The 27,925-nt window shown below is 39.2% G+C and overlaps 1 protein-coding gene across 2 annotated transcripts in view; it reads right to left on the bottom strand.

The window, feature by feature from the left end:
* Positions 1-22,596, bottom strand: part of rbms3 (RNA binding motif, single stranded interacting protein) — a 155,816-nt gene extending 133,220 nt beyond the window's left edge. For both annotated transcript variants that reach the window (XM_016292450.1, XM_016292449.1), the window contains exon 1: positions 21,641-22,596. In XM_016292450.1, coding sequence (XP_016147936.1) covers positions 21,641-21,715 — 75 coding nt within the window. In that variant the 5' untranslated portion in view covers positions 21,716-22,596. The remainder of the gene's footprint in view (positions 1-21,640) is intronic.
* Between the last annotated feature and the right edge of the window lie 5,329 nt (positions 22,597-27,925).

Raw genomic sequence — 27,925 nt, 5'->3', positions numbered from 1 at the left:
ATATATATATATATATATATATATATACACTTTTTTTTCAAAATGACTGACAATTGAAAAAATATACTCAATTAGTAAAATGCTAAATAGAAGCCTTTGCACTAGTGGTCTCAAACCTTTGGAATATAATTTATTTTATAATTTATATACTGTATATATATTTTTAAATCTATACCTTATGCTGCTATAGAAAGCCATAGCACTTTGTGAATGAAATTTTGCACTGCAGTTCTTGGCCTTTCTCTACAGCTGCTGTACCAGAACACACACACACACACACACACACACACACACGCACACACAGATGATAAAGAGTCTTACATGCCGCATGTCCTTGTGCCTCCCTCCACATTGAGTCATCAGCTCTGCACTCCATTAATCACACATCATCAAATGTTGTCACATCATGTTAGTAAGTGTGTGTATGTATGTTTGCGCGTGTGTGGGGTCTCCAAATGCGATCTATATGTTGTAGCCCCCATACAGCCTTGCACTTCCACTTGCTTTCAGACGTAAATAAATAAATAAATAAATGATAAAAAGGCGCAGATTCATGTCTCAATGTCACCCTCTCTGGATGTTACAGAAACCTCAGCTAAGCTCGATGCTGACATTGAGATGGAGAGAGATAGCCAGTCTGTGGACAGAGTATTATATTCCCTCAAATGGTCACTGAATACGAGTGACATTGACGCAGCCATTAATCAATTTTCATACCTAGACCTTCATCAGTTCACTAAATGCTGGAGCCTGATTTGATCGATAACAGAGGAAGAGGGGTACAAAACAGACACTGGCCGTGCAGATGATGATGAAGACATAGTCTGTGCTGGAAATGATTTAAAAGCCATATCAAATTACCATGAAAGGTTAATATTTTTTCTTTCTTATATTGAAGGAGATGAGAGATGCTTTAGGCTAGGTGGTATACAACATTTTTCTGTTTTGAAATTCGATGTGCAGGCATGTACAATGTTGAAGTGTGCCATTTGTCTTAGTTTAAATACTTATAATGCAATATTTGCATGTTACGGTAAATGTATTTTATATACATTTAATAGATTAAAATGTATTCAATTAAATATTACAATTAAATTATTTTTAAATTAAATATGCATATACATTTAATAAAAATGTAATATGTTTTTATATATTAAATGTATTTAAATATACATATTTAAATGTTACTTAAAAATCATGAAAAAAAAAAGCTTTTTGCCCCAGTTGGTGTAGTTACAAGATCTGTCAGCAGGGGCTTGCAGGGTCATGCTAACCATCCAAACCTAGACCTCGCGGGTTTGAGCATCTCGACCAGCCTGACACCCATTAGGGTGACCATTATTTTTCTTATATTTCTATTGATGATTTTAGATTTTAAACAAGGCTACACAATAGTCCAGCTTCATAGATGCATGTCCAGCAGTTGTGTGGTGTGACGCATGTAGTGTTGCGTGGGTGTGCCACCACTGACAGGAGATCCACAAGGGTGCTGCTGTGCCAGAGCACACACTCAAGGACGTGGCTGTGGTCCAGGCGTAGGACGTGAGCAAGCTAAGATGATCTCTTAGCCAATGTGGAGTCCATGCACTGAACACATGTACAACGGATGCATAATATGAAGCGGACAGGATGTCATGTTACAATATATCATGTGCACGGTTATTAGATTGCGGAATACAAATATTTAGCTGCACCTCCACCTTCCTGTCCTTGTCTAATTCCTGTCACAACGCAAGATAAACTGATTTATATGGCACCACACATTTGCTGTTGTGTGTCTAAGAGATTTTGTAAACAATGCATAATTAGCTTAAAGGTATAGTTCATCCAAAAATAAAATTCTGACAACTTATTTTTAAACTCTATTAACAATAATTTAATTCTAAACTATTTGCCTTTCTTACATTCTTGCTTGCTTGCTTTCCCATAAAATTGGTCTGTATGATTTCTGCACTACATTTGAAGTCTTCTGTATATGGCAAGTATTCTTATGATAACTTTTTGTGAAGAACAGTCTGATTAAATTTTTCACTGAAAGTCTGCTCTAGTGTTTTGTGCTATTTAGCTTTAGATCCTTAAATGAATCAGTTGATCCAGTTCACAGAACCCTTCTGAATGACTTATTTTATTCTTTAACTCCCTGATTCAGTGAATTGGATGCAACAGTTAACAGCCTACTGGAGAATATTCATATTCATATAATATACAACATATCCCTTTAGAAGACTTGTAATATAGTGCAGAAGTTGTATGGACCACTTTCAGGAGACGTTTTCATCTTTGTAGCACCACAGCTCCAGTCTACATTTACTTTCATTATATTGAAAACCATGGCCATGAAATTTATTTTGTGTTCCACAGTAGAAAGAAAGCCATGCAGGTTTGACCTGCCATGAGAGTGAGTAAATAATGCCAGATTTTTTTTTTTACCACTTGTGTTTTTTCAATTTATGGACACAGTCTGATGTGGGACGGACAGTGTTCTTTCTGTTTTCAATTCTGTGTTGTTTGTCCACCCACTCAATGTAATTATCTCTTGAGATATTTGTGTTTGCCGGACACAATGTGATCATTCATACAAATAATCAGGGTTGAGTCTCGGTGTAATGTCAACGTGGCCTGCCTGCTTTAAACGCTTGATGGAAAAGTGTGGGAGTGAAGGGAATAGAATGACACAAAAAAAAGAAAAATCCAATTATTTGTGCATAATAACAATCGTGCGGTATACGCGGGCGATTGCCAGCACGTACTAACCCGGCCCTCGCTGTCTCTCCTACTGTCTAAGTGCCAATTATGGTACAGGCGGCGGACATCCGCTTGAGCCAGGCCTCTTTCCGCTAGACCCATTAGGAGTTGCACCGAGCATGATAGTGCTGTTTAGTCGAACACTGCACCATAAGAGCCGTATATTGCTCTGGTGCACCAGCTCGCAGTACACACAAACACACACATGCTTGCGCTGATCAGGCTACCGAAGTAGATGGCACGCTGTTCCCTTGCAACATCATTAAAGCAAGGGTGGGGATTTTCCTAGAGCTCTGCGTGTCTAGCACAATGCAGTCGTATCACTGTCCACTTCTGGAATGCAGCAGTGTTACCTGAGAGGAGGGAGGGATGCATAAACTATTCGGAACGGTGACGGAGTGAAAGAAAGAGGGATAAAGGACCCAAAAAGGACATGAGGGAGAGAGAGAGAGTACAAGGCCCCTGTGAGGTACCTCTTGTTATTAATAATTGATTCTTTGAAAAGACTGTGTGGTTTAATTGGTGGTAAGGGGTGATCCTGGCGCACACACACACCTCTGGGAGTCTCTCTGCAGCTGGTTTCCAGTAACGCTGGCTCAACGTGAGGGCGAGAGAGCAGCGCTCCACTCGAGAGAGAGAGAGAATGCATTTGAAATTGAAACCTACCTGGAACAACTCAAGCTGTGTCTGCAGTCTGCAAGGAATTCACTCCAAAGTGCTGGAAAGTATACACCTTTGCATATCAGACAGCTCTCATACTGTTGTACCTGAACCAAAGGCCACAACCCGCATGCTTTGATGACAACTGCAGCTGCATTTTATTTTATAAAGCATAAATGGAATCATTTAGACTGAAATGAAAATTCTGTCATTATTTACTCACTCTAATGTTGTTCCAAACCAGTATGACTGAATTAGATATTTACAGCACTGTTTCATAGTGATCAGACTGCAAAAAAATATTATTCTTAATAAAAGAAGGTATTTTCATTTAAAATATCTTAGAATCCCTGAAATAAAATTAATATACTTTTAAGGCAACACTGCATAAGATATTAAGACTAGTTTTCCAAGAATGTACCTTAAATGTATTTTGTCTCACTGCACTAGCAGAATTTTTCATTTGTTTATAAACAAGTGAAAAAAAATATGCCAATGGAGTAAGTCACATAGTGATATGAAAATACTATGTGAAAACACATACTCAGCAGAATGACATACTCATAGATCGATTACAAAACTATACAGGTATTCAAGGGCAGGCTTTAAGATGGTTTAGATCCTACCTGTCCGATCGCTACCATTTTGTTAATTTAAATGGGGAGTCATCTCAATTATCACCAGTAAAATATTGAGTGCCACAAGGATCTGTCCTAGGTCCTCTGCTATTTTCAAAATACGTGTTGCCCCTTGTTAATATTATTATACGGGATTAGTTTCCACTGTTATGCTGATGATACTCAACTATATATCTCAACAAGACCAGATGAAACTTCTAAATTATCTAAGCTAACAGAGTGTGTTAAAAATGTAAAAGATTGGATGACCAATAATTTTCTCCTATTAAATTCGGATAAGACAGAGATATTACTTATTGGACCAAAAGACAGTACACCGAATCTCGTGGATTACAATTCTACAGTCAAAAATCTGGGTGTTATATTAGACCGCAACTTGTCTTTTGAAAATCATATTTCCCATGTTCCAAAACGGCATTCTTCCATCTTAGAAACATTGCCAAGTTACGAAACATGTTACCTGTTTCTGATGCAGAAAAGCTAGTTCATGCATTCATGACCTCTAGACTGGACTATTGTAATGCACTGCTAGATGGTTGTCCTGAATCTTCAATAAACAAGCTACAGGTCCAAAATGCAGCAGCTAGAGTCCTTACCAGGTCAAGAAAATATGATCATATTACCCCAATTTACAGTCTCTGCACTGGCTACCTATTAAGTTCCGTATCAGTTACAAAATATTATTACTTGCCTATAAGGCCCTTAATGGGTCAGCTCCTGCGTACCTAACTAGTCTTCTACCACGCTACAATCTATCACGCTCCCTAAGGTCGCAAAACTCTGGACTTTTGGTAGTACCTAGGATAGCAAAGTCTACTAAAGGAGGTAGAGCTTTTTCGCATTTGGCTCCCAAACTCTGGAATAGCCATCCTGATAACGTTCGGGGTTCAGATACACTCTCTCTGTTTAAATATAGATTAAAGACACATCTCTTCGGCCAAGCATTCAAATAATGCATCTCATAATCTTTTACTGCAGTTATATCTAATCAAATGCACATTATTATTCGTTAGTTTGGGTTAAACAAATCATTTTTGCTTGGTTGGAACAGCAGCTACGCTAATTATGTTTGTATTTGTTTCTCTGTCTTTTGCCACGGATGTAACTAGGATTTACACAAGCTTCAGTCTGGATCCAGAACACCTGAGAAGAGATGATGCCAACCCCTCAGAGGACCTCAGATGATGCCAACCCTGAAACAACATACAGAACTACCACATTTTGCTATAAGTTTGATTGCATCATATAATAATTGCTGTTAATAGTGTTCATCATCTGTTTGATTACGTCTTTAATTGATTTTTCCGTACATTTCTGCCATATGTACATTAACTGACAGTCACCACTGATAAGCTACCACTAAATATTGTAGAAACTTAATTTGCTGTAAAGTTGCTTTGCAATGATTTGTATCGTGAAAAGCGCTGTACAAATATACTTGAATTTAATTGAATTTAATTGAATAGAAGATCTATGAAAACTAGTCTTACTATCTTGTGCAGTCTTGCTTCTTAATGTATCTTATTTATATTGTTACTGTAAATAAGAATTTATATTGGTGTTTTTAAGGTCATTCTTACTGGAAAATTAAAGTTTCTTAAGGGTCAAGATCATGTTATCTGCATCTCCTGCGCTCCATCAAGCTACTCCCATAATAGCTGTCATCACTCAAATTAATGCACGACTCTACATTATCTGTATAGCATGTGTGTAAGACTCGAATACAATTATGAAGTAATAATTTTATGACGAATAAATCTTTCAGTGAGTAAAGCTGGCTATGTCTGTAGTATTAAAGACTACACAACATTATTATAATTTTTTTAATGATTATTATTTTTAAATTATTGTTCCTGGATTAGTAGGGTACTCTTGTAATAAAGTCGCGGTGGTACAGGACAGATTTTAAGTATCAATTCTGCTTACAAAGAAGCGCTCTAATCCTGTTTACATGAAAGAAGCCTGCTCCCGAGCAGGTTTAAGCTTACGGACCTGTTGCTATGACAGCAACTCCGGGATGAGCTTCGAAGAACCAAACGATCCAAGATCATGCCAAATCATCAACAATCAAATCCAGCTAACTGAGTTAGCGACGTACGAAGAACGGGCCCCCGTATGCGTGTTGTCCACAAATGAAGAATTTTTGAAGAATGTTCATAGTGATCATCTGCTATGCCCCACAATCATACAACAAAGACCCCAAAAAACTAAAATAGGAGTCTATATAGTTTGTGTTCTTCTGAAGCCATATGATAGCTTTTTGTGAAGGCATAAATAATAATCGTCACTTCCAGTAGGTTGTTATCTCAAGAACTGCTCATTGAAGACTCATAACATAGGCATAAGTCTTATGGACTTATATGGATGCCATTTTTGAAGCTTAATAGCCACCTATTAAAAAGAAAAAAAAAGGAAATTGGATTTTAAAAAATCAGGTTAATGCTGTCACGTAACAAATCTGTTCAAATATAAAATTAAATGAATTGCTAATTACTACATTTAAATAAAAATGGAAAGCCTGTACACATATTAGAAATTGTGAATATAAATAACTGGGAATCATGTAAAAAATTAAAAGTAAAATAAAAACTAGTAGTTTTGTTTGCTTGGCTGTTTCCTTATAAAAGTCCCAAAATTTGTCAAGTTTTTGGTCAGGTGTCTTTCTTAATTATATGATGTCATTAGGTTTCTGTCTTACCGCCAGCCAATCGCTGCATTGCTGATCGTGGTTTCGAGTATCGATACATAACCCCTTTTAAACCAACCCATGAATGCGCAATTATCTCAGATAACTCTATCCAGCCATGCTAATCATCAACAACAGGTGTGTTCGAAGAACCAAATTAGCCAGATCTTGATTAGCGCAATGATATCATCTCGGATGTAATAAGCGACGTACGAAGAACGGGCCCCAGGTTTGGAACGAAATGAGTTTTCATTTTTAGGTGATCTGTTTCTTTAAGAACATTTTGTGTGATAATTATTCTCATTAAAATTTTTATTGATACAAAAAGCTGCAGCCCCACAAAATCTGTTCTGTACAGTGTCCCGTCCACAATCTGACCTTCTCCTCATATTGGATTAATTCCTAAATCAATGTTCAACACAAACCAGCACCACAATGGAAACAGTGAGGTATTTACAACAGACACCCGCTGTATATTCAAAAAGGAGCACACTCTTGACAAAGACCAGAGCCTATTTGACCAGATAACATCTGTGGAGACCAGAGGAAGCTTTTCCTTTTGTGCAAAAACCAGAGCTGCCGCCTGTGAGAACTCTCGGCTTTGAAGATTCTCTGTCCTATTATGCTAAAACCTGCTCTGGAGACTAGATTTGCCTCAGGTAACTCAGGTTCTTTCCTATAATCAACAGCAGTGCCGCGTCCTCCATTAGGACCTTTAATAAAATTCTCTGGAAAAAAATTGTGTAACGATCATTTCGCAAAGCTGAGATAAAATTTAATTGCTTGAAAAGCTAAAAGGCAGTGGAAAAAAGGATTTGCAGCATGTGCTACGAGATGACAGAATATCAAGCCGGTATGACAGAGAATCAAGTCAAACAGCGTGTCGGTGTGGTTTGAAAAGTTTCAAAACTGACTGAAAGCTGTATCAAATGTGAAGTGTGACCCAGAACAGACCTAATTACTGTAATTTGTGTGCACAGTGTGTGAACAGCACTTTCAGTGGCTATAAAAGGATGTAATCAATACAGAAGATATAGACATGGCAATACACTGTGTGCGCTTATCTTTTCATCTCTAGTCTAGCTCTCATGTGCCTTTGTGCTGTTAGCCATGATAATCTGTACATCTGGATTTGCCCAGCCTGCTGAATTATGCAAACCCAGCTCAGCTCAGGCGTGAGGAGTTTAACTGGGCTGGCAGTGGGAGATAGACAGCTTGTGGCCTTTCTTTTACAGGAAAAAGGAGAGCTTATGTTATGTCCCTCTGTCTTATTCTTTCTTTGATCAATCTATGTATCTATGTATCTATCTACCTGTCTGTCTGTCTTTGCGTATGCATGTATGCGTGCTTGCCATGGTTTTCTGGACAAGTGCCATGCATTTTGTATGATAGTACTGTGATAGAATCCTTTGAAATTCTTTGAAGGACCATTTTAAGGCAATGGTACATGTTGTTTTTTGGTAATCATTTGGTATTATTGTGTATATCTGAGTACCCTGTAATTTCGAATTTTGTAAAGGTACTGTATTCCAGGTGTACAGCAACTTTGTGTAATGAACATGCCAAATTCTTAGCCATTATTGATGCCAGTGAGACGTTAACCATTGTAACTGTATTACGGAGTTAGCGATGAGAACCAGAGCTGAACTTGAGAACCAGATCAGTCCAATTCAGTAACTAATTATTTGGACCAATTTTATGAACTGGATCAAATGATTAAGATCAAGAAAGATCCAAATCAAACAAATGATTCATAATCTTTTTTAATCTCAATTACTTGCATTCACAAAACCATTATGAATCTTTTTAGACCTGAATTAGTTCATTCAGTTCACAAAAGCAGAATGAATGATGGATCTCAAGTTTTGAATCACTGCTTCTCTCGTCAATGCATTAAAATTGACACTCACCTATGTTTAGGTATGATCCTCACAAAAAGCTGTCATATGGATTGTATGGACTAATTTTATGATGTTTTTGTATCAGTTTTGAGCTTGGCAGCCCAAGTACTCATTCACTTTGACCTGGCCAGGATATTCAGAAATTCACCTTTTCTGTTGCACTACAGAAAGAAAGTCATTCAGGTTGAGGATGAACTATCCCTATAAGTTTTAGATCTTATATATATCTCCATTATCAGACCTGTTCATTCCTGTTCTGTGTAATGCCAAGGTTGAGCTGCAGACACTGGTCTTCTGTGAATTCCTCTAGCAGACCATCTGCAGCGCTCAATGGTTTGAGAGTGTCGTGCATCAGGGAGGAGAGCCCAGTAAGTGAGCAGGCCCATTAAGCTACAAGTGTGCGTGTGTGTGTGTGTGTGTGTGTGTGTGTGTGAAAGAGAGAGAGATATGAGATGCTGCTCTTAGACAGTGATAGGCTCATTAGTAGGGCTAGGATGTACTGCATTCGAGTGTGTGTGTGTGGGTGTGTGTGTGTGTGTGTGTGTGTGTGTGTGTGTGTGTGTGTGTGTGTTTGCGTGCACGTTTGCAGTCTAATTAGCATCGGACAGTTAGAGTGACTGTGACCCAAGACTCTCTCCGACCTCTCATTCTGACCTGCCTGCCGGCGTCCGCAAGTTCCATCCGAACCCCACAAACACACAGCCATTCAAAGAGACACGCAAACACCCACACAAAAGAGAAAGACATCCCTTCATGAATGTCAATATACTCTCTAATTGGCTTGTACGGGCATCCCTGTTTTCTTTAAACAAATGTTGGCCATTAAACCGTGAGTGAGATGATTAGTGTGAAGTTGGTGTGCGTTGCACTGATACACACGTCCTCTTCTGGAATGTGTCCGCAGAACCATTAGCACATCGTCCCTGACATGCCCCGTGTCCTCTCTCCTCTCACACCTATTTGTCAAAGTGGCCCACCGTTTCTTGCGGAAATAATGATACCCCAATCAGAGACTGCGACTGGTGTGTGTCTAACCTTGTTTTTTTGAAGTGCAAGATGTTTTTTGACAGAAAAGGAAGCTGATGGAAGTCAGACAGACTGTAGCAGAATATAGATGCGGGCGTCGGAAAGTTTAAAAGACATTTTAAAGTTTAACATCCTCCCCCAAAAGGCCCTTCTGCTTTCTGGCTACCGCAGTGCGAGATGAAAGCGCTTGTGCTTCAACAAAATACTTATTTTTTTTGTGCCTAGCACCACTTTAGCCAGCTAAATGCATCTCATCCCGGCGACCAGCATTGGGAAATACAATCTCGGTGCAGAGGGAAAAGTCTGGGCCAGCATTTCAAACAAAGGCACGCTAGCACAAAAGGACAAGAAGGGTAAAACCCTGGGACGCTGGGCAGTGTAGGCCGTAGGGGCCCATTGTTTTCGAGAGAGCATTATGAAGAGATAAACATGCGCAGAAAAAGCGGTTCACACGCATGATCTAGTTGAGGGTGCGACCTGGCTGCAGCCGAGTGGCGCAGACAAAGGAGCTTAATCATTCATAAAACTTGAGAGGCTAATAAAATATGCAGCACATGAATGCGGTAAAGTGCTCTGGTGCTGCCTAAACTTTTAAAAAGACACATCGAGTCAGCTATTGTGTGCGTGTAGGCTGATTAGTTTGCTGGGGCTGAAAGGATGAGGTCACGTTGTTTGTAGCATCTCTAGGGCGGATCCTGTCAGGACTGCGTCCTCTACTTCCTGTGTTCTGCTCTTCTTTGTGCATTTGTCTTGTTCGTTCTCTGGCCTTCTCTGTGTGCTTTTTTGCTACTTTGCTAATAGGGACGGTGAGAGAGAAGACAGGAAATGACAAGGAGAAAAGGGAGGGCGCCACAGGAAGTAACAATCACAAATGAGATTTCTAATAACATCTCCATTGTTTTCCTGGCAATTAGATTATATAGACATCAAATAGAGACTTCCTTCTCAGATGTTTCTCCTGAGAAAATACTGCAATCTTGCAAGCTTTCTCCTCTGGAGTTTTAGAATAGATCTCAAATATATTTTAACTGAAGGATCCAAAATTCTACAATCCAAAGTAAGATATTTGATTATAATATCTAGAATTTAGTTTAGGGTCTTTAAGTTGTCCTGAAAGAAATTAATACTTTTATTCAGAAAGTATATGCAGCAAATTGAACAAATATGACAGTAAAGATATTTATACTGTTGCAGAAGATTTAGTTTCCAAAGTCATTTCTGAACACTTGATTGATCAAAGAATCCTAAAGAAATGTATCACAGTTTTTACAAAAATATTAAATATCACAATTGTTGTCAACATTGATAAAAAAAAAAAAAAAATTATTGATCAACAAATTAGCATATTAGAATGATTTCTGAAGGATCATGTGACACCAAACACTGGAGCATTGATGCTGACAATTCAGCTTTGGAGGAATTACAGGAATAAATTATATTCTAAAATATATTCAATATATTCAACAGACTTCTTTAAAAAAAAAAAAAAACTTACCGACCCAAACAATTTGATCATTGGTGTATTTCTCTTACAGAATTTTAGGAGACACATCTATACAAAGTTGATACTTCTATACTTCTATGACAAATATCTGAGAAATTTCCTAAAGCATAAAAAAGCAAAAACATTTGTCTTTAGGACAGTATCAGGAAATAATTTAAGATTATTTTATTATAGAACTTCAGTAGCCCAGAGCTTGTGCGTTAGCCCCTAAGCCACAGCTCTGACCTCTCAGTCCTTCTTTCTCTCATTATGCTTCTCACATCAGTTTGAGGGATCGTTAGAAGTTGCAATCAAGGGTGCTGTTGTGTGACAGATATAGTTCAGCTAATAAGTCCAGGCTTGGTTGCTCCACCACCTAGCACCTCTAGCATCCACGCACTCAAGTGAACTGAACCATCAAAAGCAGAGGCTCCTGCCTTCAAGCTCACCATGGCTAACAAGCACAGCTGTTAACTGAACCCACCACAGACCAGCTGAGGATATATTAGTCACGTACAAACAAATGGATAAAGGAGAGCATATGGTAATCATCACCATTTTTACAACAGACTTCACCTCAGGTGGACATTTTGATTTTTGAATTTAACAGGGTTGTGAATTAAATAGCATTCAGAATTGAATTGAGAATGTGTTTCAAATTCCAGTTCAGATTTAAATTGAATTGCATTCATTTGAATTGAGGTAGCAGATAAGATGCAGAACTGCAATTTGATTTTAAATTTGAAAGAAGTATTCAAGCAAAGCCTTGTCTGAAAACTTGAAGGCTTTATAAGTCTTAGACAGCTACACATCTATAGGAATGTGTACTTTATTTTTTTTTACTAGAAAATCAGCTATTTTTGCAGTGCATATGTTTCTAAAAATCCTTGAAACAACTGCACAAGATATTAAGACTTGTTTTCATATAATGTATTTTTAATACAAGTGCAATTTGTCTCATTTAATTATCTAAATATCTTTGCACTTAAGTATGTAAATATTTAATGTTTAAATATTTATTTAAATGTATCCAGTTTCAAGGTTTTACTTGAAAACAAGTCAAATAATTATTAAAAATGCATTAAGTATTGTGTATAAATGAATGAAAAAGGAGATAAAAAGTGGGGGGGAAATTGTATATTCTTCTTTATATTTACTGCCTTTATGCACTTCATTTCACAAAATGCTAATAATTGTTTGTTTCTCTGAATTGAAATTGAGTAAATTTCACTTCCTGTAATTCTATTTCAAGTTCCTGTGAGGTATGGACAATTTAATTAAATTTCACCCTCTTAATTTAAAGGGCGCAGATTCTTCAATTCAGAATTTTGCACAACCCTGGTATGCATTAAAGCGGTGATTCACCTTGACATTCAATAGGAAACATATGACCTCAGCGGTCGCATTTAGCATGATGGGAAGTCTGGAAAAAGGGCACGCCACACGTTTGAGTGTCATTACTAGCTCTGTATTTAGCCTTGAGCCTGGGGATATGTTTGGACACGTCTTTGAGTGTCTGCCGCTCAAATTATCCTGATAAAAGCACATGGGGCGAGCAAATTAATTCAACCGAAACCCAACAAAAAGCACTGTTTACATAAGCTAATCCCAGGCAGCGTGCTAGCCGCCATGCCAACTCCGAGCAGCTTCCCCACAGACTGGGGAAATGTTTATTGAATCATCACCCGCTCTCTGGGCACTTTCGAGACCCCAAAGTGTCTTTATCCAAATGGGGAAGTGAAGGGAGGAACGGGTCCTTTCAGATGGCATCTTTACGGTCTTCAGTGGTTTGAAATCGAGGCCAAAACAAATGGCCTTTGCCAGAGCGGTCTTTAATGTACCTTTTGGGGGCCTGATTTTCAGCCAGACTGGAGAATTGGATACAGTTATGGTGGGTTAGAATAACTGTAGCTGTTTATTACTAAAGGAGGCTCTTTTGACACTCGAAAGGTGTGTGCGTAGTCCTTCCGTGCACTGTAACTGATTTTTGTAATTTGAACAGTATTATACTGTAATATGTACAGTAAGATACTGTAAAATGTGTATACAGTATTTTACTGTAAACCGCAAAGGATTATGGGAAAATATACGGTCACTACTGTATTTCCTCACTACTGTAAATCAATGTACAGTAGTGAACTTGCCCGCGAAAAACTGACCAATGGCAAGGGAGTTCTTTTTTGACTGTTTGGTGGAAGTGGCTGTAAAAGGACAAAAGAGAAATGCACCTTAACTCGACAAAAGGTTAGTATATTATTTCTGTTTTATGCAAAACTGCGATATTTTAAGATGTTTTCAATTTTTAACAGCAAACTAACATTATTCATCGTGTCATTTTTCATGTCGGGAGTTGGAGCCTTTTTTTCTGACAGACGGCCGGAATGCCGCCAAAAGGCTGATAACATCGACTGCTGAGTAAGTTAAGGTCAGCTGTATTAGACGAAATAAACCTTAGTTAAACCGAGAAACACGTTTGTACGTTCTGCTGCCCTTTAATGCAAGCTAGCTCCTCTGGCGAGTCGTTATTTAACCTTAACAGCGAATTAACGTGAAATACTGAGGTAAAATGCATTAGGCAAACCACTGTTTCAGTGAAGATTTTAAACAGTATTTTCTAGTACTTCTTTTGTTTGTTATTTTCAGATTTCTAGTCTGGATGTAGTCTGCAATGTCGGAGATGTATTTTGGATCCTCTAATCTTGTGAATGCCAGTATCGATGATAACATCAACTGGAAAGTTAATAATGTCAGTTAGCCGAAGTTAACTAACTTAGTTGAACAAAGAGAAGCATAGTAAGTTATCTTCTTTACTCTGCCTCTTTATCCTTAACAGCGAATTAACGTGAAATACTGAGGTAAAATGCATTAGGCAAACCACTGTTTCAGTGAAGATTTTAAACAGTATTTTCTAGTACTTCTTTTGTTTGTTATTTTCAGATTTCTAGTCTGGATGTAGTCTGCAATGTCGGAGATGTATTTTGGATCCTCTTCTTGTGAACGCCATAGTATCGATGATAACATCAACTGGAAAGTTAATAATGTCAGTTAGCCGAAGTTAACTAACTTAGTTGAACAAAGAGAAGCATAGTAATTATCTTCTCTACTCTGCCTCTTTATCGCAAGTAAGGTAATTCTCTTCAAATGCTATTTAAGTCAGAAAGTGTGTACCAATGTCGTATGTAACTTTAGAGATGGTCCCTAAATTCAGTGACAGATGTAACGTTAACATAAAACAGCGAGCTAACAACCTACTGAAGAAAACTGAGTGAAGAAACACTACTGTTAAGAACATCTTTTGTATTTTATTTTCAAGTTTGTGGTCATGCATCGGAGGTGTATTGGAGTCTTGTGATCGCCTCGTAGCGGTGCTAACAGCAGGTGAGCTTCCATCAGCTTAACTAACTTTAATGTTACTAAATTAGCCTCTAGCTGCTGTTCTCCACTAACTCACAGAACAGGTTGACTTTGAGAGGAACATGCTAGCACATGTTGAATAAACATGAGCACTGCACGTTTCAAAATCGAAACCCGGTGCGGGTGTTTTTATATCACTGTATTTCTGAAGGAAACTCGTTTTCATTTCCTCTTGCATGTAATGTCTGATAATGCAGCGTTTGTGAGTGGAGCTCTGCTTTGTGTACAGCTTACAGTGTGGACTTTTCATGACACGGAAAACGTTGGAGCGGGAGATGAGGGCATGGGGGTGGGGTCCGTGGAACGAGTAGCACGTTCTCAAGGATTTATGACACCTTACGTCGCCTACTCTGTCCTTGGTTGCATTCAGGGGGAAACACTTTCCAATGAGTCTCTAGATGAAAACGCACGGGAGGGGCGGAAGAAAAGATGACAGGAGCAGCTGAAAGGCACTACACTGTGAAGGAGGAGCAGGCTGCCACCAACATCCCTCCTCTTTTTCTTGAAATCGTGTGGTTATCATTTGTGACTGAAGCCAAGCTGCACAGGCTGTTCCTCTGCGCTCTCTGTGTGAATTCATAGCAAAAGCAGCTTTCCTAACCGCTAATTACAACTTGAAGCTCATTAAACCACCAGATTTATACATATGCACATGCATGCGCGACCGCTGACGATGGCGTCATACGTCACCCTTACATCTAGATGATTGATCCGTTCCAAAATCCCAAATCAAACACATCCCTGCTCCCCGAGAAAACACTATCTTCTTCCAGAATCCACACCAGATCTATATTTACAGCTGAACACTCAGCCTCTAACTAAAATCATGTTTATCTCAAAGATGCAAGTAGGCAAAGCCCAGAAGCGACAGCGCCAATGAGGAACTGGATCGAACGCCGACGGTAAAACGTCGATGAGTCCCTGTGTTGCCGCAGCCTTTCACAGCTTTGGCTCGTTCCTCCTCGACCATTTATCCCTGAACACAGGCTTTGTCGAGCACTTACTTCAGTGGCCTAAAAGCAAGCTGTGTGTAAAAAAGAAATGGCAGGGCCCTTAAAAGGGGAGAAACCATCAGGCTCGGGTTGTTACAAAGTGGTCCTCTATTAAAAATGCAGCAGGGCCATTACCTCAGGACCGGTGCCTTTCTCCTCTGGCTCTTTCAAGCCCACAGAAACCAACTAGCTAGCTCAGATCGCCCCATTACAGCTTGGACCACACATGAGTGCTGGTCATGGATGAATACTCGCTTGCAGTTAGTTCCAAATAAAGGTGACAGTGACCAGATACACATGCATAAGAGGCTTTTTATATAACAGTATAGCACCTAATAGTGTAGTTCATAAGTCTGTTTCTATTCCACACACTCAGAAAATGACTTTTTGCTACTTGTTCAATTTGCTTAAAGGAATATTTCACCCAAAATGAAAATTTTGTCATCCTTTACTCAGCCTCATGTCATTCCAAACATGTGTAAGTGCTTATCTCAAGCCCACAGAAACCAACTAGCTAGCTCAGATCGCCCCATTACAGCTTGGACCACACATGAGTGCTGGTCATGGATGAATACTCGCTTGCAGTTAGTTCCAGATAAAGGTGACAGTGACCAGATACACATGCATAAGAGGCTTTTTATATAACAGTATAGCACCTAATAGTGTAGTTCATAAGTCTGTTTCTATTCCACACACTCAGAAAATGACTTTTTGCTACTTGTTCAATTTGCTTAAAGGAATATTTCACACAAAATGAAAATTTTGTCATCCTTTACTCAGCCTCATGTCATTCCAAACATGTGTAAGTGCTTATGTGGAACACGAAAGAAGCTATTTTGAAAATGTTTGAAGAACTAAACAGTTGTTGGTCCCCATTGACTTCCATAGTGGGGAAAGAAATACTATGGAAGTATTTGATTACCAGCATTAGACATTGTTAAAACAGTCCATGTGACATCTGTGGCTCAACCTTAATTTTATGAAGCTACAAGAATACATTTTTTACACAAAGAAAACAAAAATAATGAGTTTATTCAATAATATCTTCTCTTCTATGTAAGTCTTCGACGTGTTCATGAGAGTACCATGACGCATGTGTGTGCATTCCTCTGCTTTCAAACAAATCTAAATAATTTTTGAATCCTTATATGATTCATGGAAAAGGGAAATTCATTGGTCCGTAGAGTCCTGAATAAAACATGAAAACTCTATTAAGTGTACTAGAGCTATGAATGAGCCACTTAAGTTTTTTTGTAATAGTTTGGTGCCTTAATATAGAATGAAAATGAAGTGTGGTCTTTTGTTTTTCTATTGAAGTGTCTCACCGGATCAGATTTTACAGCCAGAACTATCTTTTTATCAGCGCTATTGTACGAGTACTTTAACTCAGCATCGTGTGAGTGACAATGAAAGTTTCTTCTTGCACATTCTTATATTGGTTTTGTGTGACTGGATACGCATGAGAGTTATTACTCTCTGATGCAAGATGTGAAGATCTAGAACACATTTCACCTTCAGAATGGGCCAGAAAATATTGAACTACTACTACAAACAGCTCTTTTGTGCACTTTGTATTCTTTTCTTTTCATGTTCGTGACTAATGCAAAGCGTTTCACCCCTGAAACGAGGACAATCTTGGGCATAAATGTTATCAACCTATGAGGGTATGTTTGCCAAGTATGTTCCTCTTTTCAGAGTGAACCCCACCCCTCTGAACAGATGGCTAGAGAGAATGCCCAGGACACAGTAGAGGGAGAGAGAGAGAGGAAAAGGGAGGGAAGATGAGAGAAAGACAGGGAGGAAAAGAGAAGAACATTGATGGACTAAAAATATGAATGCTTGTATTTAAAACCATTTCTCTTGTGAATATTAGACTGCATAGTGGTGTAGTTTAATGTGTGCTTTCTGACTAAATGAGGTCATGTGACACTATACAGTATTTTTGTTCTCGCAACTTACTGATGTTCAACATTAAATAGAAACCTCAGAGTGAAAAGACATTCACAGCCTCACAAATGAGAGACTTTATGAATAGACCCTAACCCTAACATAGACTGTAAGAGTTTCTTCAAATATGACCAGATTTGTGTAGGTCCCTACACAACGATCATCGATGTGGAAAATGTGTATGGAACTGTGGAATCCAGTAATAAAAACAGAATTTTGATGAATAAATTGAATAATAATACCGTACAGTTTATTAAAACTTTGTTTTTAAAAATGTTCACACATATCACACAATTTGTATACGTTTTAATTTCAACAGTAATCCTCTGTTGTGCATTACATTGTTTCCAAAAAAATTAAAATTAAAGGAATTTTCATTTGATTACATTTTAAAGATTAAACTGTCATGGTTTTATGCATTCATTTGATTATTAAGTTTGTATTAAATAAAAAACAAATCCAGAAAAAATTAAAAGACATCAGAATTTCTGGGGGAAAAAACAATAGGATAATATTATTGTTAAAAATTTAACACATTTTAAACATTTTATGAATTGAATTGATTTGACATCGATTTAGATTATTAAAATTTCATTGAACCAATAAAACAGAATCCAGAAAAATGAAAACAGACAACACGAAGGTTGGGAAAAAATAAAACTGAATTCATAGGGCCCTATTTGTGGCTTAGATGCACACTCCAATGCTAACAGAAAAATTACACACGGACAAGCATAATTTAGCACTCTAGGCAGATCTGACATCTCCAACTCGATGGTTACAGGCAGACACTTACAGCAAGCATTTTACAGTGCAGGCTTTCCCGACGGAAGTGTTTACATGTATAATTCACACAGGCATACAAAGCCTGCACTCTTACAAGTTCATGTTTCTGCGTATGTCATTATGGATCGCTTCCAACAGCAACTCTGAAGAAAAACTCAAATAGCAAAAAATGCATTAGAGTAAAAACAACCCAAATATTAGATTTTTTTTTAGAAACAGTATTATAGCCTAACATCATGTAATTCTATTACAAGTAATGTTATTGTACTCTCAAAGGGAAAACTCTGGACTGGGCAAGTGATTAGGAGTCAGGCTTTGTCTTCCAATGATATCTGATAGATCGAATAACCACATTTTTTAAAAATAACAACCAGACAATTATTCAAAATTTTAAGCTTATTCTAGGGCTAAATTACTCAATTTGTTGCAGTCAGTAATTTGTGTGTGAAACGGCTGAGTGTGCTTGTGGATTTTAATCTAGCCTTTCAACTGTTTAATGACAGTGTTGGTAATGAATACCGAAAATCGAATTGTCGTTGATACCTGAAATTTGCGTGTCCATTAACGAGTTTAATTATTCAGATCAAGGTTGTTTGGAGGAGGGGAGATGAGAGCATTTTCACCCATGTGGTAAAAAATAGGTGCCGCTAGAGGAAAATGAAGCATCAATCTGGTAATTATCCACAAGCGGAGTAAGTATCACAACGTGATAATCCTAAATGACATTGAGAGCAGCGGAAATATAATGAGCCACATATATGCACCATTCCCATAATGCAGCGGGAACGTTGCTGGCAAGCCATGTGTCACCTCACTGCAGGGCAGTTAGCGTGCACTCCCACTGAGAGGAGAGGTTTCAACGGCCGACTGGATGTTATTTCTGCTGTACATAAAGCTGACCCCACAGAGTGTAACCGAACACCGCACACACACACACATGCTCGCATACACAATCTCATGGCTCTGAATTTGAGTGCTCGCTTTGGCTGTCTTCCCCTTTCCCTTCTTTCGAAACATTAATGCACACACACACCGTAAAGCTCTGACTTCTAGCTGCTGATTGAATGGAAGACGGGGCCCCACTGGCCTCTGTTGACACAATACCAGGGGGGAATTACCTCCCTTAAATTCTATTTTATATCCCACTGGTGTATGACTGCTGTCAAGGATACCTCAGCTCACACACTCACGTTTATACATTCACCCATGTTCAGCTAATCCCTGCAAGGGGAAAGGGAAGGGGTGGTGTGATATTGGTACTGTAGATTTAAAATTCCAATGCAATTCTTGTCTTTGAACTGAGTTACAGTAGGGATAAAGAATTGCAATTCGAATTTGGTTGTAAGGAAGTAAAATCAAATTATGTTTAAAATTTATTTAATTTTTTAAATAGAAAAGCAAAATTTGCCAAGACAAACTGTAAATTTTGTCTTGACAAAGCCTTGTTTGAAATCTTTAAAAAAGTTTTGTGAAGTGAAGTTTTAAGGTTTAGATAGATAGATAGATAGATAGATAGATAGATAGATAGATCTTGTTAAATTGTCAGGAAGAAAAGTAGAAATTGAATCTGCATTTGCAATCTGTTCACTTTGTATAACAAATCTTGCTGTAAGGCCTGATATTGCTTGCACCTAATTTAATGTTCAGTGATATCTATGACCCATATTATAAAACAATGGATGGATTTCCAGCCACATTTAATTTTCTTTTGAACCTACTTCAATGAAAGTAAGTCATTTACATGTAATTGATACCAGGGTCTTTATAATAATTTAACTGAACTACAGATTCTCGACATTAACAGCTTACTGTCGCATCATAATTTCCCCTGCTTAACATTTGCCTCTCATTGAGCACAGAGCGTTATTAGGGGAGAGAGGGAAAGAGAGAGAGAGAGAGAGCGAGGGCAGTGATTGTGTGTCAGTTGCCCCTCTTCCCCCTCATGATTGATTTCCCCCAGAGGAATGCCTCCACTCAGAGAGCACGCTAGAATCAAGATTAATAACAGGCCATTTACATCCTCAATCACACACACACACGCAATCGCACTCACGCTGACCCATGCTCACATGAGGTCCCCATCCTTCACAGGCGAGACCGAATATCTGAAATCTGATACTCCGTCCCAGTGCCAAAAAACCTCCTCCATCTCCTTTAATAATCTACAGATCAATAATTATTCCCAGACTGGCCCCTTTGACCATTACCCATGATGCTCCAGTGTTCACCATAGTGCTCCACTTCAATAAGGATCACCAACATACTTTGCACATTTCTGAACCTTTTGAATATGCATGCATTCTCTTTGACAGGCCCTATTTAGCAAGGTGAGTTATTGTTGTAAGGACTTTCGGTTGCGGCGAAAGAGAAGGACAATCGCATGGACGAGCCCCCACATCCCTCCGAGACACCCTGAGACACTCATTAGACAGCGGAAGTGGTTAAGATCCAATTTGACATGACCTTGAAGGCAGCTACAAGGAGTAGGGAGTGTGTGTGTGTGTTGATGGGTAATACGGTGCATGTTGCTAGTGTCACATATAGACTAGCGATAAAGGGTGTCAATCAAGTTGTTTCTACAAGCTCCTCTGAGATTTTGAAGGCTGAGATTGGCCAAGTGCTTACTGAATTCTGGTAGTGTAACACGGGTAGAAGGAGGGAAAGAGAGAGGTCGTAAACACTTCATGATGGAGAGCGACTTGGCCACTGCCGTTTATCATGTGTCTTTTGGGAACGCTTGCATATTTGGCCAACATTGAGCAAGCAACTCCTCCAAAAGACTTTCCATAAATTTTCTTCCTTCACTTTCGTCTTTTGCACTTTGTAATTTACCCACCCCAAGTTGATCAGGAAAATGCATCTTCACGCCCTTTGTTCTGACAGCCATTTTTTTTTGCTCTGATCCAATCATAGCCCCCTCTCTACTTTCATTCCCTCAAACATGTTACACAAGTGCCGGCCTCTTATGGGGTGCGCCGCATAAAAACATTCATAAATCACAGAGGGAGGCCGAGATCACCAGTGCCCCGATAGCATCTCGACACTATCGATCAGCCCATGGTAATCAATTCTCCACATCCGGGTGGTGTTGGGGCTTAGAGAGATGGATGCAATTATTCAAGTCCCTCCACCACAGGCTACACAACTGAGAGGAGATAATCTGGAGATCACGAGTTTGCGTGTGATAGTGTATGCATGCGTTCTTGATAAACGGGTACTCTTGCACCTCCAGAGAGCGGCCCATGTCGAATATCGGTCATGTGGTTTGTGTGTCAGTAATCTGTCAGAACTGTGTGAATGCAAGGAAGCATGTGAGGCAGACAATCAGAATATCACAAAACCAGATAACCAAGGTGCCTTACCTTAGTCTGAAGGTAGTGAGGGTAATAGTAAGTGTACTGGGGGTACATTGGTTGCTGTTCCAAGCGTTTGCCCATGTAGCTGGAATCCTTCTGGCTGTGGCTGGATACAGAGACTCGCGTGTGGGATCCAACAACTCAAAAAGCCTCCGCTTGTGGTTCCGCGGCTAGAGGCTAGATCCGCGAGAGGGACGGAGCCAGAGGAAGGATGGAGAGAGAGAATTAGATGATATGGCACACAGGCAAGTGTGTGTGTGCCGTGCCTCTCCTCTTCACACCGTCTTCAGGAGCAGGGGAGGAGGAGGTGATGGAAGGAGAGCGGAGGTACGAGGATGGGATAGCAGCGGAGGTGTGCACAAAGAAAGAAGGAGCAGCGGCACAGGAGAGAGGAGAGAAGGAAGGAAGGAGGTGCGGGAAGAGGAGGGGGCACTGTGGCGATCACTTCTCCAGAAAACCGGCTTCTATTCTCCTGGTCATGCCCTGACTTTGACTCTCTCTCTCTCTTTCTATCTATCTTGCTCCTTCTTTCTCACTCTCTCTCTCTTTCTCTCTGACAGTCGGTGCAGCGTCGGTTCCCAGAGGAGCTTGTCAGATATCCCAGTCACACACTTTGTTCTCGTCTGGCGGATGCACAAAGCGGCAGTGTAGACAGTCGTCGGATTTGGATCTCTGCACGCGTAGCTGACGGGACCAGATGTGAGCCGTGAGGTTACGAGGCACACAGGAAACGGCACAAACTCCAGGCAGACTGCAGTATCCGAAAAGTCCAGGTGCAGCAATGCTGTTTTTCCTCTGTGATGTTCTTTTCTTTATTAAACGCCTCCCTCGACTGCCTGCTTTGTTGCACACGCGAGTGTGTGTCAGAGAGTGAGTGTGAGTATGTGTGGCTGTGTGAGAGTGTGTGAGTGTGTGTGCGCGCTGCCGGCTGCTCCACACTGTGGGGAAGATTGAAGGGATCAGCTCGGGCAGCACCGTGTTCCTCCTCCTCCTCATCCTGGTGGGTGGGGCTAAGGGCTGGCTGCACCACTCCCAGTCAGGGGAGTGTCTTAAGCAGCCTATCCCTGTTTGTCCTCATGGGAGAGCTGCCGCCCACTGCACGGCTTCACTAGATGCTGAAGGGGAGGACTTACTCCTACTCTCACATTCTGGGGGAGGAGACTGAGGACAACACAGCAAGGAGCCGAGGCCCCCTACTGGTCAACCGCAGACTGTACCTCATCTGATCTCCTTTTTTTCCAAGTTTTTTCTTTTCTTTTTATCCTCTGAGTGTATTTTTAACTTCACTTTCTTCAATAAATAAAACATGAATGACTATAAGATGTTTCTTTGCTCTTGACTGACACATGCTGGTAACTTTGCATTGGCTGATACACTGATATACTGACACACTGACATGCATACAAGTACATAAGTGCAGTGCAGAAATGGCCATTAATTAGAGTCTTCCATAAGGCTTAAGCACTGTTGCTTATTCCAAAAAAAATTAAAAATCCAGGAAGTGAAATGCTGTGCTGGGAAAGAGTGCAGTTTCATAGCAGATGCTGTTTCCCACAACCTCTGCAATAATGTTTGTTGCAGTGGCCAATTATTTGCAGCAGAAAAATTGGACTCAAAAAGAAAGTAACTGAAAAATCTCTCCCTAATCATTCCTATATGCTCTTTCCTTGAGTTTGCACTTTGATCATTGTTTTGACATTGTTGAGGTATTTTTTCCCCAGGATTTTCCCAGTGCTTTTTAAAACAAAGTTCACATGCAGATAGGCTGTTCGTAAGAGACAGTTTCAGGGTGTGACAAATTAGCGCTAAAAGAAAAAGCAGGCTGTGTGTTTGCAAAGTGTTTGCAGACTGACGTCAGTAATTATGAGAGCTATGCCAATTTGTTTACCCAAAAAACTGCATTAAAGTGAAAGGAATGTGAGACCTAATAAACAAACAGCGATTGGGAAAGACAACAATTAATTTTCATTAGGACAGGTTCTCATAGACGTCTGCAGTGCTGGAGGAGAGAGAAAGAGGGAGAGGGAGGTGTACGAGTCTAGCTCTCTCGTCACTATGATTGGAATGCTGAGGCACAGAGGGAGGAAGGGAGAGAGAGAAAGAGAGAGAGAGAGAGAGAGATGAGAAGCCAGTGGAAGGGGTTCAAATAAACTACAGCACACCAAGTGCATGGTCACTAAAAGTCAAAGCAGTTAACAGCAATGTAAAACACAAATGGAGCTGCTTTTCAAGAGATGACAATGGAAACGCTATTAAAGGGGTCATTTCATAAATTTTTTATTTAATTTTTTCCTTATTTAATTCTTTGTATAATGTTAGTAAAGGCTTTTTTTTTGTGCCAGAGCATTCATAATTGAGAACTTTCACCCTGTTTCTGATCCTTAAAACTAAACCGTCCAATTTTTTGTTGTTTGTTGTTGTGCCTTTAAGGCTTGCTTGCGCACAACATGTGGGTTTGCTGTTAAGTCCTATATAGTTTTTTTAACTGCCCATCCTTCAATAACACCCTTTTTAAAGTCTGCATTATATTTTGTGGCAGGATCACAAAACAGCTCATGCAGAAATATGATGCACAAACTGTTAGATCAGACTGAAAGGTCAGAAAATCAGAGCAAGCTGTTTTTTGCAGCTTAGTTTTCTTTGGTCATTTTGGTCTAGGGAGATTTGAGTTACAGTGTGTTTTCATAGAGTTTTCAACTCTTTTAGCTCAAAGGATCAAGGCAAATTGGATTCCTTATGATGATACAATCATTTCTTGATGACAATATTTTTGTCTTTGAAAATATATAAGTATATTTCTTTTTAAATATTTTATGTAATTTTTATATTTACAGATAAATTAAAATATGAACTTATAAAAATACTGTATATTAAATCATATATAATGGCATAGATCCAATCAAGATCTGTTTTTGTGATGCATGTTAATTCCATATTACTCCACATAGATGTATGTATTGGTCTGAAGGGTAGTCAGATGTGTTTCGAAAAGTGAAGGAGCTGAAATTAATAGCCTTTTTATTTCCTTAATTTGCATGATGTTTTGGGGCTTTTCTGGAATGATTGTGTAGGGTTAGCATGAGTAGACGCTCACAGAACGAGGCCGGTGCCATGACGCCGTAATTGTTCTTGCTACGGTCTTCAAAGAACTCTGCAAATGGAGCTGGACACGCTCCCTGCAACTCAGGGGTACCATTCTCAAAAAGCCAAAGAAGAAAACATGCTCTCATCTGGACTACTGCACAGCTGGGAAAATAGAGTCGGCTGCGCTCATTTGTGGGACGACAGAAAAAACATGGGATAATTGTGTCCCTTGGATGGAAGCAGGGATGTAATACTGTAGTGTCAGTTGAACGCCTGTTTAATACGTAAAAGGAGAAACAGACCTCTACTGTTTGCTTAAAGTGTTAAGTTTTGGTTTAGTAGTCAATATTGAACACCAGAGTCTGTGTCATGGAGAATATCACTATATTAACAGCATATTAAGGTCGACATTCTTTTCCAGTAGATGAAAATACGTAAATCTACCACTAATGTGCTATTTCATTACACCAGTCTCTAGCTAACACATTTAATATTAAAGTCTAATGCTTATACAGATGAAACAGTGTGTTAGTTTAGATGGTAAGCTAACTGATAGCTTGAAAGTGGGCAACCAGCCACAAAACTCTAGTATTGTGGTGCAATATTTTGCACAGACAAGCACCACTAATTTTCCTCAAACAATGTGAAAATGTAGTTTTGCATGTACCATCCACACTTCAGCACAGCCACATTGGCCATGGTCCCGCCACCTGGGGGTTTATCCCAACTGGCTCCGGCCCAGCCAATCTGCTGTCTGAGTGGTGCTATAGCAAACACCTTTCTCGTCCAGTGACAGTCGGGCTAGATAAGTAACAGTACAGGCTTACCTGAGATAAAAGCTGCAATGCCATCAATCATGAAGAGGGGGAGGGAGGGAGGGAGGGAGGGAGGGAGGGTGAAAAAGAGAGTGTTAGAAACAAAGCGTGTGAGAAAACGAACGAGAAACGAATAGAAATAGAGCACATCCAACATGCATGCATAATCAATTTGCGATCAGACCTCACCAACACAATTTATCACAGCAATCTTTATCAATTGATCAAAGCAAGATATATTAATATTCATTTCTTATCTATAGCTCATTGTTTGCAAACAATAGAATGGAAACAATCTAAAGTTGGGAATTATTTAGGTGCAACATTAATAATAGTCAACACAATGAGTTAAAGGGACCATCAAAATAAAGTGAAACTTTTTTTTTTTCCTTTTTTGGCATTTTAAGTTGAGTTTTGTATAACAATTTGAGCTGGGATATTTAATATGTTAATGTTTTGTGATTAATATTGTCTGTTTAACACTTAAAAAAAACATATTTAATGCAACATCCATTTTTAGATTCCTAAATCTATACAAATATTTACCTAATACTGATACTTACTAATATTCACTTAGTGCTAGTTAGTGCTACCTGCTCTCATGTCAACATTTTCTCCAGGTCCTGCAAACCATGGTTTCCTAAATGGCTGCACGTCCCACAAGTGGATGGATGCCCTATGTAGGACACCCTACCTCGTTTATCATACTTACCAGTAATGTATGCTTGTCTAAATACACACACACAGACAGTATAGTAAATTACTATTAACTGCAGAAAACTAATATTAGTTAAATGTTTTAAATATGCAGGCCTAGTAAAACTTTAACATTTGGCAGTCCAATCAACTAATCAAGAAATGAATAGCTACATTATGTTCAGAATAGCATACTAGTGTACTTCTCTAATTATTTCTACATTATAGTGTATATACATATGGCAGAAATCGTATGCTATAGTATGCAATTCTCAATGTTAAAAATCACAGCTACTTCCGTTTCATCCATCACACTGGAAATGAAAGGTCAAGTTGAACACATGCATTGTGGAATACAATATACCATGCAGCATGTATTGTTGTATACTGTTCTCTTCAGGTATTCTGTTCATACAGGATATTTATATATTGCACAGTATGCATATTGAATACTACAGCAATAATACAATACGAGAAATTCTGTAAAATTTTTCGAACATCAAAATAGCCCACAACTGTAACACAGAAGGGTTAAAAGGCACTCTTTAGTAAAAACTTTTGAAATGGCAGACACCTAATACCAGCAATATCTCAACTTCCTCTGAAAGCAGTGCTCAAATGGGTGAGAAAACACAATATGTTTTGAAAAATCGGTGAAGTAGGTGGGCTCGAAACCAACCCACCCATCTCCAAGAAAACGTCCCAGTGTGTTTTATCACTCATGAGTGCCTTGTTAAGTCCCGGGGTAGTTGAGGTTCATTTCACACAGCTTTGTTCCCCGCACTTCGACTCGAAGCCATAAAGTTTAATAGAGTTCCTCTAATCTCACACTGGGCGACCCACAGCACAGCGGCGCACTTATTAGATCCTCTGCCGGCAAAGAGCGGCCACAGATTCACACCAGACACGCGGCGCTACAAGAAGCGCAATCTTCTGCTCTTCAAATGACTGATTTCATCCTACGTTTCTTTAAGTGTGTCATTTGGGTAACTGGCGTTACTACAGTGAGCTGGCTCAAAGAGGAGGGTGTGAGGATAGGTTTTAAATGCTTTAGAAGAATGGTTAATGTAAGAATGAAATGAGAAAGAGCTGGGTGGGGAGAAGAAAAAGGAAAACAACCTAAAAAAAATCTAATATAAGCCAATTTACTTTTCATTTATTCACCCACATGTTGGTCCCAAACTGTATGACTTCCTTTCTTTGGTGGAAAGAACTGTTTTTGTCCGTGTAATGAAAGTTAATGGTGTCCAAAATATCACTGTACCCCTTTACTTTCATTGTAAGAACAAAAGCAGTTGACATTTTTCAAAAAGGCAGTTTTTGGGTGGACTTTCATTTTAAAACACATTCTTGGTCTTATTGCACATGGTATTCCAAAGAAATATATAGCGTATTTGTCTTCGTAATTTCCCACCCTACATTTTTATCTCGTTGAACATCCTGCTTCGCTCGGAAATACATCAAATTGCCAAAGTAAAATGGGTTGCAAATGCCGTTTCATGTTGAAACGGGTGGATATTAAACTTGTTCCTGTTTTTTCATTTGGCGTATACCCTGATAAACAAGTGATGGAGAGGCTTTTCTCAGAAAATCACACCAAGCAGAGATTACGGGTGACAAGTTTGCATTAATACGCCGCCGTAGAGCTGGAGAAACGGCAATAAAAATACCAGTTCATTTTAATCTCTGCAAAAGC

The sequence above is a fragment of the Sinocyclocheilus grahami genome, unplaced genomic scaffold (assembly GCF_001515645.1).
Source record: "Sinocyclocheilus grahami isolate Dianchi unplaced genomic scaffold, SAMN03320097.WGS_v1.1 scaffold285.1, whole genome shotgun sequence".
Taxonomy (NCBI): domain Eukaryota; kingdom Metazoa; phylum Chordata; class Actinopteri; order Cypriniformes; family Cyprinidae; genus Sinocyclocheilus; species Sinocyclocheilus grahami.
Note: the sequence above shows the minus strand (reverse complement) of the source record. Positions and strands in the feature narration are given on the sequence as shown.